Source organism: Mandrillus leucophaeus, unplaced genomic scaffold (genome assembly GCF_000951045.1).
Source record: "Mandrillus leucophaeus isolate KB7577 unplaced genomic scaffold, Mleu.le_1.0 Scaffold170, whole genome shotgun sequence".
Classification (NCBI taxonomy): Eukaryota; Metazoa; Chordata; class Mammalia; order Primates; family Cercopithecidae; genus Mandrillus; species Mandrillus leucophaeus.
The window spans coordinates 1,812,284-1,823,272 of record NW_012101699.1 but is presented as its reverse complement, the minus strand read 5'-3'; the positions used below and the strand labels follow the sequence as shown (position 1 = coordinate 1,823,272).

Sequence of the window (10,989 nt, the reverse complement as noted above, 5' to 3'; positions counted from 1 at the left end):
CTCAAGTGATCCGCCCGCCTCAGCCTCCCAAAGTTACACAGGCGTGAGCCACCGTGCCCTGCCTACAGATTTATTCTAAGGAGGGGAATGTCTTTGCTTGGAAAAACACCTTCTAGAAGCACATGGGATAACAGGTAACAGTGGGACTGGAAGAGCAGGGGACTGTGCAGGCAGCGCCAGCACCTCAGAGCAGAGGGCAAAGTCCGCCGTAAGGCACAGGAGGAAAATGGAGGGTTCCTCCGAGAAACTGGACAGAGGGAGGGAGACACCACTGGGAGGGGAGAAAGAGAAGTCGCAAATCCAAGTGGAAATTCCCCCACACATGGCCCAAAGGGCTTTCCAAGAACAGGGTCCTGTTCTCCCAGAAGCCGCCTGCAGGGCGGGAAGTGCTGGCTCCCCCACCTTCCGCAGGAAAGCTCCCCTCCCTACGAGTGCTTCCCATGGGGCGTAAATGGGGACTGGGTTTCATTTCTGGCCCAGCAAAGTGGACAGCTGAGGCCCTGAGGCTGAGAACACAAAACCCCAGAATTGCAACACCTCTGGCTTTTGGAGGTGAGAGAAGGCAGCGTTAAGAGTTAAGACACATTTTATCCCGATTTCAGCTCCTTTACTGATAAAAATGGGATCTTAGAAAACAAGAATTCAGAGGATATTGCCTTCACATGAAATCCATCTTAATCCACAAGCAAGCGTTGTATTAAGCAGAGAAATACTGGGGGCGTTGCCGCTAAAGCCAGGCACGGACGACGATGCACGCAGCCATGGCTGTGACTTCCCATCGCTCTGAAGGTTCCAGACAGTGCAGATTGGAGATGAGGAGCCAAAATTATCAGTGTTTACAGAGAGCACAACTGTATACCTAGAAAACCCAAGGGACTTCACAGATATATTAGAATTAATGAGTTCAATCAAGCTACTCGGTAAAAGATAGTTCTATAAAAATCAATAGCCTTCCTGCGTACCAACAACAGATGTAAAGTAGTCAATTCGCAATGGCAAAGAGGAAAAAAATCCTCAAAATAACCCTGGTTTTTAAAAACGGATGACCTGTATAAAAATATATATATAATACTTTACGGAGCAACATCAAAGCAGAATGAAATAAACTGAAAAATACACTGTTCCTGGTAAATACTGTAAATTACATCGGTTCCTTCTTTAATTAGTTTCTAAGTTTAATTTACTATCAATCAAATTCACGAGGGATTTTTCTACCCGACAAAACAATTCTAAAATTCATTTGAAAGAATAAACATGTGTGACCAGCCAAGAAAATTTTGCAAGAGAATACCAGCAAAGGGGGAAGTATCCAGCCAGATGTTCCAAAGCCACACAGTCCAACAGAAATAGAACTCGAGCTTCATATGTAGCCACGTTTAAAAAAAAAAAAAAAAAAGACACAGGTGAAATTAATTTCAGTAATATATTTTATTTAACCCAGTATGCCCAAAATACTATGATTTCAACCTGTAATCAATACTTTAAAATGATCTATTAAACACTGCACATTCTTTTTTTGGGGGGGCACTAAGTCTCTGAAATCCAATGTATATTTTACACTCAGGGCCCCTCTCAATTCAGACCAGACACATTTTAAGTCTTCAATAGCCTTGTGTGGCTTATAGCGACTGTATTGGACAGCGAAGCTTCAAAGTACTTAATACTTTGAATATTAGAGCCTTAAAGTTCTAATAATAAACACAGCTTAGTATTGGTACAAGAACAGAATGATGGAAAAGTAGAATGTTATCTGTGGTATTGCTTAACCTGAGGTTTCATTTGCCACTGACTGGCGATGGTACATGCTATAATCCATAAAATAGAGATATAAATATATACCAATATGCTCACAGCTCTCAAGCCCCTTTTCGTCATATGTCCAGAAGCTCTGTCCCAATCAGAATGGCCACTAGCAAGGCTTAGACAAGCCTTGCACGAAACATAAGACGCCCTCCTTTCCATGTGGTCCCAATCCCTGCTTTCAAACAGCTGCATGGGACGGACGGGCAGGGCAAGGTAACGGGAAGGGCTGCAGAGCTTCCACGCCCTCTCTGACCACCCACCCTCCCAGCACCTCCGCGTGTTCACCAACCCTAAGCTCTCCAAACCTTGTCATTTACGGGTTTTCAAAGGACAAATACCCGGGTTTAAAGATGACAGGCTTTAATACTTTGCAATACTTTTAATACATTGAAATTTCAGATTAGGGACCATCCTGACTAACACGATGAAACCCCGTCTCTAATAAAAACTTCAAAAAATTAGCCGGGCATGGTGGCGGGCGCCTATAGTCCCAGCTACTGGGGAGGCTGAGGCAGGAGAATGGCGTGAACCCGGGAGGTGGAGCTTGCAGTGAGCCAAGATCGCGCCACTGCACTCCAGCCTGGGCGACAGAGCAAGACTCCATCTCAAAAAAAAAATTTCAGATAAGGGCTTTCAAAGGAAAAATACCCGGGTGTAAAGATGAATCCTGGACATTCTGCTCAGAGAGCCGGTGAGGTCTGCTCCCTCCGACACGCATCTTTCAATTTCCCGTCCCTGAAGTGAGGATGTGATTGGCAGGTCTCACACCCTGGCCCCGGCCCCCGCCTCCTGGGCCACCACCCTTGCAATGCAGTCCCTCACTACAGACGCGTGCAGTGCCAGCACCCTGGACACTCAAAATGCCTTTGAAGAGTCACACCGTGAGGTCAAAAAGTTAGGGTGCTCGCAGAAAGGTGCATGTAGCTTTGCATTGGTGAGGCAAATACCTATCCCTGGAGGACGGAGGCTACTTCGTAATTCACAAGAGGAAGACCCCCGGAGGCAGACGAAGCCGCCGGAACTCAGTTCCTGGGAGCCAAGCAACGGCCAGGCAAGAGAAGTGGTCCACCCATTAGGCTGCAGACAGCATCAGAGAAAACAAGCACTATGGGGGCGGGGCCTGCACCTCCAGGGGACCACAGTGAGGGCACAGAGCCGCAGTTTAAATGGGAGTGTCTCCTCTCTCTTGGTGGCATATAACGTAATGGTGTGTCCTGTAACTGATGGCACCTCAGAGCTAATGAGATGCAGACACGGCCGCCGCTTTCTCACCCCCGGGCCTGGGGTAGGCGCTTGCTGCACACCCATCCTTTCACTGCCAGTGAAGTGCGTGCGGACAGAACCCATCTTTCGCTATTGGAGGAACCGAGGTTCGCAGCATCGTGGTGCTTGTCCGCCCTACGCAGTCACGAGGGGCACAGCGGACCATGTGACCCGCAGCAGCCTCCAACCCACACTAGGCCCCTGCTTCCCTGGGTTAACCCCTGAAATGCACAGGGCAGGGTGGGGATGGCGTACAGCCTGCCTGGCTTCAGCAGCACCCAGGCCTTGGTCTTGGACACGAGGGTTCCCTCTGCCTCTGAGCGGAAGCTGTGCACCCCACTCTGCAGCCCTGGAGTCGTCGTGCAGTGTAATTGAAATTCATGCACAAGCCCGAGGAGCCAGCTCCAGGCTCGGTAATAACTTCTCCATATTAATGGCAGCACCGCAGACCCGGTGGACAGCTGACATTTAATATGAAACATAGGCAGCAGAGTGTGCAGCTCCTACCTGGATCCTCCCATTCCGGGGTGACCACCAGTAGGGGATGGGGGTGTCTAAAGTGGCGCCAAGATTGAGGGGGCTGCGTCCTCCTCTCCACTGAGTAACTCAACCCCACTTAAGGCCCCTCTTCTGCAGGGTGCAGGAAACCCCTCCCGAGAAATACATCAACACGTGCTGGCCCACACTCACTCACACGCACACACTCCCATGCAGACACACGTGTGTGCACACACTCACATGTACACACTCATTCAGACATGCACGCACACATGCACCCCCACACGCACACTGTGTGCATGCACCCCTACATGCAAGACATGCAGAGGCAACATGTACGTGCACACACTTCCACACACTCCTGCCCTGCACAGCCCCAGGACATGCACACGTCCACATGCAGCCAGCAGACTGCTGTCCTGGCAGCAACACAGGGACCCCCAGGGCTGCCCAAGCCAAAGAAGGAGGTGGGGTAAGGAAGGACACGTCTGCCTGCCAGCACAGACCCAGGGTCCCAGGAAGGCCGCCATGCACACTTGCCCCTTTGGGTCTCCAGATACTAGAGTAGGCAGGCCCAGACCACAGCTCAGGCAGCCACGAAGCAAAGCCGGCCTCGCCCCTGAGTGGATGTTCCTGGCCCTGAGGCTCAGGGCGGATAAGCCCCTGGCTGATTCCCTTACTCACCCAGGTGTGGCCCCTGTGAGCCTCACAGCAGGCCTGGGTGAGGACGTGGCCTTCACCTCCCAGCTGACTCTGCAGGAGGGCCTGCATTGTCTCAGGCATGACTCGCTAGGCACTGGAGACACGGGCGACAGGGAAGCCACAGTGAGCCATCGGGCAGGAGAAGCCTGCCACACAGGAACGAGCACATGGCTGCGCGCATTGACCAGTGCCAGAAACACACTCAGCCACGCAATGGAGTGCAGGCCGGGGCTGGGCAGCATGATACGGGGGTCCCAGGAAGAGCTGGCCTCCCGGGGCTCCAGCTGAGACCAGCGCTGACTAGGTGCTGGGAGTTGGCTCCACTCTGCCCCTCCCTGAAGGATTCCAGGAGAGACGCCAGCCCACACAGAGAGGACCTGCATATGTAACTCCAGGAGCCTCGGTTTCCTACCTGTGAGATGGGGCCACGGCGGCTGGTTCACAGGAAGACTGCAGGGGCTGGGTTCGCAGCCCTCAGCGGAGGTAGATGGTTTGGATGCTGCTCCCCGCACACACTCCTGAGGCCGCCCGCCGCCTCCGCCCGCCTCCGGAGGGACTGCGCTGCACTGCTGGACTCCTCAGGCGTCTCCACAGGGGCCCTCGGCTCAGGTAAGGCAGCAGGGGAGGGAGTCACTGCCCACCTCCCAGGGCACCTGAGGAGGACGCTGGAGTTCTGCCTCCTGCAACCCTTGCTCCCGGAGTCTCATTCCAGACCAGCAGAGGGTGTGACTCGGGTCGGAGCTGGAGGGCCCCGGCCAGGTCACAGGGGCCTTGAATGCCAGGCCAGTGGGTCTGGATTTTGTTAAGAGCAGTGAGAACCACCGAGAGGTCTTAAGTGAAGGCGTGGCATGAGTTTCTGCGTGGTCTCTAAACATCCCTCTGGCTGCGGTGTGGAGAAGCGCTGTCGGGGAGAGATCACGGAGCACTGGGGGAGAAGCGCTGTTGGGGAGAGAGCACGGAGCACTGGGGGACAGAGGAGCAGAAGGCAGGGGCTGGCGCCGGGCTTGGAGGGAAGCCGGGCCAGAGAGCGCTCTGGGATTGGAGCTGGCTAGGGGAGGGCAACCCTGGAAGGGTGAGGTCTGGAGGAGACTGCGGGGAGCCATGTGACTTGAGGAGTATGGGGTCATCCAGGGAAGGGGGTTCTGGAGGCAGCCGAGCAGGCAAGCCTGGAGCCCAGGAAGACTTCTAAGCCCAACATGGGGTCTGGAGTCCAGGGGGAGGGAGGCCACAACTGTTTTCACCACCCTGTACAACTGTCGTCCTCCCTTCTTGTACGATAGACCCCTCTCCATTCCAGAGTTTGGGAGTCTGTCCCTCCCCCTCAGTCCCAAAGGTGGGCAGGAGACTTGGGCTAGGCCTGCACCACGGCTATGGTTTGAAGATGGGCCTCCAATCCCTCCCCCAGCTCTTACAGGCATCACCCACAGAGGAGGGCTTTCCGTTTCAAAGAGTTGCCTCCTTGGAAAACAAGCTAGGCCTGGAGCCGCTGGTGGCCCCATGTGGTCGGCTGGGGGCTGCAGAGTGGAGAGCAATTCTGAAATCAACACCGAGAGGCAGGGCTGAGAAACGGATAGCATGTTCTGAGCCCCGGGATTCAGCTAGGCCTGAAGCCTACACTCCTCAGGACCCCCAGATAATTGGGGCCATGGTGTCCCTTGTTTCATCCAATATGAGCAGGGGTTTCTGTCACTCAGACTGAGCAAGACTTAAACAAGGAAGGTGACAGGTATGGCGGAGGCTGAGACTGGCCTTAGCAGCTGTGTAGGCTGCTTGCAGCTGGAGCCCACAGGAGCCTCTGCTCCTATCTGGGGAGCCCCGACACCCTCGGGAACCCAGAGGTTCCCTCAGCCCTCTTTGGTCTTCCTGACAACTTCTCATTGCGATCCAGGCAGTGCCAAGGCGGGGTGGGAGGAAGGAAGACCCTACCAGCGGCAGCTGCAAATCCCAGGCGCCCCCACTGCATAGTCCCAGGACCGCCCACACCTGCCTGATCTGCTCTAGCCCCTGAGCCTGCTGGAGCCCAGTGTGTGGCCTCGAAGGCAGCAGCCTCGCTGGGAAAAATGAAACTCCTCTCGATCCCTTAGGCCAGCTTCCGACTTCTCTCTGTGGCTTTGATGACTCTTAATGTCCAGCAAGACAGAGTGGGTGCCTGGCCCAGACGGCAGCCCCCCAGGGGAGCCCCAGCTTGAAAGGCGGCAGCCCTGGCTTTCTTCTTGCCATGGGACCTTGGGCCTCTCTGAGCCTCAGCCACGCAGTGGGGCAGCTCTACCTCACAGGGTCGTGGGGCTCGCATCGAGCACCCGGGACAGAGCATACACTTCCTCCTTTGGGCCCCAGGATTGGACCAGGCCTTGGAGGGCAGACCGTCTCCACTGCCCAGCCCACGGAGGCTTCCTCCACTGGCCCTGCCCAGCCTGGCAGGAGAGGACCCCCGTGCTGCCCTGAGTGGGGAGGCAGAGGCGGGCAGGGCTGCTTCCATCCCACAGAAGTCCCAGCTGCAGTCCCCCAACAGTGAGGACTTAGGCCAGCCACAGGAGCTGCAGCCCAGTGCAGGTCACCAGCCAGTCAAAGCCACTCAGCTCCCAGGCCTGCTCCCGGCTCCCCACTCACACTGACGATGGTCAAACCCACAATGAGAACGTCTCCAGGAGTCAAATAAGAAAGGTGGGAAATGTTTTAAAGAAAAGCGTTTTTAAAATTCTCTTTGTAGGCATGCAGAAAAAGGCAGCAAAAAGTAACGAGCATGGCCTTGGAATTGGCTTCAAAGCTTGAAGCAAGCTGTCTCAACTTTTGGAGCCTCGGTTTATTCATCTGTAGAAGGGGGATGATGTCGGGACACGTTCCATAGGGTGCTGTGAGGATTAAACAAGGCAATGTGGCATAGGGGGCTCAGCTGAGAGCCCGGCACACAGCATTAATAGGAACACGGTCAGTTGTCACTTACCATTATTACCTTTTACGCCAAAAGGCTTCTCATTGGGTTTTTAATGGGCTTGTAAAAATCATGTGAAATTAGCACACTTACCACGCTGCCCAAGAGATACTAGAAAACTCTTCCGTAGCAATGTGATGCACAAGAACACACTGCTCAGCATGTTTTGCTCATGCCTTGTGCAAAGGTACATTTTGCTGCGGATATTATGAACAGCCCCTCACTGTGGATACTAACCCTCTCTGTGGATATGATGAATAACTTCTGTCTAGTCACTCAACCTCCCAGAGCCTGAGTGCCCCACCTGTAACCAGGGATGAGATGCCTCCCCGACAGGGGCTCTGTGAGGACAAGAGGCACCCTGTATAAAGCCCCAGGTCCTTAGCAAAGAAGCCTATCATGGTAGCAGAGGGGGATTTAAAAGCAAAACAGACACATACGCAGCGAAAAAGTGAGAAAAGAAAAGAAGAGGCTGGTGGTGGTGGCTCACGCCTGTAATCCCAGCATTTTAGGAGGCCAAGGTGTCGGATCACCTGAGGTCAGAAGTTCGAGACCAGCCTGATCAACATGGAGAAACCCCGTCTCTACTAAAACTACAAAACTAGCTGGGCATGGTGGCGCATGCCTATAATCTCAATTACTCAGGAGACTGAGGCAGGAGAATCACTTGAACCCGAGAGGTGGAGGTTGCAGTGAGCTGAGATTGTGCCATTGCACTCCAGCCTGGGCAACAAGAGTGAAACTCCGTCTAAAAGAAAGAAAGGAAAGAAAGGAGAGAGAGAAAGAGTGAGAAAGGAGAGAAAGAAAGAGGAAGGGAGGGAGGGTGGGAGGGATGAAAAGAAAAGAAAAAAAGAGAAGAGAAGAGAAAAGGAAAGAAAAGAAAAGAAAAGAAAAGAAAAGAAAAGAAAAGAAAAGAAAAAGAACCAATGGTGTTGTCCCACTGTCCAAGGCCATTATTCACTGACAGCATTCAGCGCCACTCAGGCAGGTCCCAGCTCCTCTTCGAACCCCAATATTCTTCCCAGCTCTGTCCGGTACATGGAACACCTCAGCAGTCCTGTCCTGCCCACTCCAGTCCACACCTGGTACTTCTGCACATGCTCCTCCCTTTGCCCGGGTTGCCAACCTGCATCTTTTCCAGCTGGCCACTCATTCTTCCAGCCCCCATTCAAACTGCCCCCCAGGAGCACACTCTCCAAGTCCTGGCCAGAGTGCCCGTCAGCCACCCTGATGGCAGGAGGCCTTGGGTGGGTACCAGACCTGCCTCATCGCCGACCAGTACAGGGGGTAAACACATAAGAAGGTGCTGGCTGAAAAAATGAATCACCAAATGAATTGCTGAATGAATGAAGCAGTGACAAGTCCTCTCCACAGTGCTCTCCATCAGGAACGCACAGTACACGGGTGTTGGCCCACCACCAGTCTGCAGTCCCATGTCAACTCCCACCACCTTACCTCACCCTAAGTCTGCAGCAAGCATCTCCTTTCATTTAGGAAATTCGCCTCCAGCATAAAATGGGACACACCTCTGAGGCCCAGGATGTCCTCAGAGACAGTGGGCAACGTCAAGGGCTCGCCATTTCAACCCACCTCCTCCAGGGATATTTACAGTTGTTTGCAGTATGGCCAAGTTCTAACTAAATCCAGCCAAAGGCAGTGATTTTCCAAAGCAACAAGTGATATTTTCTGTGTCTCCATAAAAAGAATGGCAGTGGTTGTGGGGCCCTGGTGTAATTGCTGGCTCTGCAGACTGTAGGATGAGCCTGGGCTGCCCGAGTATGGGTGTGCTCAGGGGCCATGGGGCTGGGAGAGTGGCCACTCGCTCGAGGCAGGAGTGCCCTGAGTAGCAATTAGATCGGAACCCATGGTGGGCGGCTTCAGATGTCTGGCCAGCACAGCCAGCCTGGCCACCACACACCCAGTCCAAAATAGAAAACTGCAGTGGCCTCTGCTGTGTGCCAGGCCCCGGGCAGCCGGACAGAGCACTGCCAATGTCAGCCTCCTTCCTCAGCATCGATCCAGGCTTCCTCTGAGGCCCCTTGTGCTGAGCCATGGTCCCTCCTGCCCTCTCCAGGAAGCAGAGCTTCCCACAGCTCCAGTCACAGGACTAGAGAGGCCCAGGCAGTCTCAAAAGGGACCCCCTAGCCTCTCTCTTATCCTTCAGGGGCTGCCCCCAAAAGATCGAGCAGCTCATGGGCACTAGAGCCTTCATTTCCAAATACACCCCTCAGCTCAAAATAGAGAAAACCAACTTTTCAAAGAACCAGCTGGAGTTCAACAGGAAACCACAGCAGAAAAACCAGTGATTCCCGGTCAGCCAAGGGGCAGAGGGCTAACTGGGCATTTCAGCACCACTGCCTGCTCCCTGGGCTGGCATCACCCCCACACAAGGAAACAGGAAGACTGACTGCCAGCCCGTAAGTCCACCACAAACATATCACACACGCCAGTATGCACAAGGACGGACACAAACTCAACAGATGCTCAACACGCTTACATGCAGAAACCCAGACACATACATGCACAAAAGACACTGGCGTATGCACATGTTCACACAGGTGCACAGGCACCCAGATGCAGGTACACACCAACGTTCCAGAACACATGTGCACACACTCACGAAGGTACACACACATACACGGACCCACCCCTGGATGCAAGCCAGAGACCTGTTCAGGCAGGCCTAAGAGAGAGGCGCACGCTGCTGCCTGCTGAGCCTTTTGGAGACCCGGGCCTCCCCTTGCATAAATGGCCCCTGCTCAGACCAATCGAAACAACCTGCTTTCCAGCCAAGCCCTTCAGTTGGAGCACGAGGCTCCCTAAAGCACGGGGAGGGCAGGGAAAGTCCTCAGCGCAGGCCTTGCCCTCCCAAGGGACTCCCAGGTAACGCTTTTCCAAAGCCCAGGCGAGAGCAGCGGAGAGAAAGGAGCCAGAGAAGTGCGTACTCACCAGCCCATCGCAGTTGCTGAGCGCCACAGAGGAGGCTTCGGCTAGGCCGGCCACGTCTCCGACGTACAGACAGCTCCCGAGCAGGGGCTCCACGCGGGTGGTGCCTGTCTCGCTCTGCCACTCCATAGTGGCCCCGGGCGCCACGAGGCGGGCGTTGGGCCGCAGCCGCAGGTGCAGGTCTCGGCCAAAGACCGTGACATTATAGAAGAGGTGACTGCCAGGGTCCTCCTCGTTGCCTCCGGGGAAGCTCGGGGTCCGGACAGGGGCGGCCCTGCGGGATCGTACCCCTGCTCTGGCCGTAGCTGCCGACACCACGTGGGACACCAAGCGGCCCTGGGCGTCAGTGCGCACCGGCACCGCCAGGATGCGCTCCGCTCCGTGCCCCAGGGGCCCGCCTGCAACGGGAAGGGGCGTTAGATCGGCGGAGACCTCGCAGCCCCAGAGCCTCGGAGCCCCGCCGGCAAGCCACGCCCCCCAGACCCCGCCCCACTGCGAAGGGAAGGGGCATTCCGCCGGGCGACCCCCGAAGCCAGCCTGCACCTCCCCGGCTTTCCTGCAACCGGGAAGGGGCGTTAACACGGCCACCCCTCCGGGGCTCCGCCACTCCCCGGCCGTTCCCTCCTCAGGGGACCTTGCCTGCCCAGAGCGCTGCCCCCTGCCCCGTTCAGGGTTGGGGCTCTGTGGGAACCTCCCTGTGCCCGAAGGGACGACCCTGTCGGAGAGTCCCCCGAACCTTGAACCCACCGTCCTTGGCAGGACGTGGGGCTGCTCGGAAGCCATTCCGGGTTGGCCCCCTTCCCCGCGTGCCACGACCCCTCGGCGGGCCCCTGCCGCCCAAGTGC

General features: G+C 55.3%; 1 protein-coding gene across 1 annotated transcript in view; it reads right to left on the bottom strand.

Annotated features, from left to right (window-relative positions):
• The window catches only part of ADAMTS2 (ADAM metallopeptidase with thrombospondin type 1 motif, 2), a 231,514-nt gene extending 220,975 nt beyond the window's left edge, over positions 1-10,539 (bottom strand). Inside the window, exon 1 of the mRNA XM_011976872.1 lies at positions 10,148-10,539. Within this exon, the coding sequence (XP_011832262.1) occupies positions 10,148-10,273 (126 nt within the window). The 5' untranslated portion in view covers positions 10,274-10,539. The remainder of the gene's footprint in view (positions 1-10,147) is intronic.
• Between the last annotated feature and the right edge of the window lie 450 nt (positions 10,540-10,989).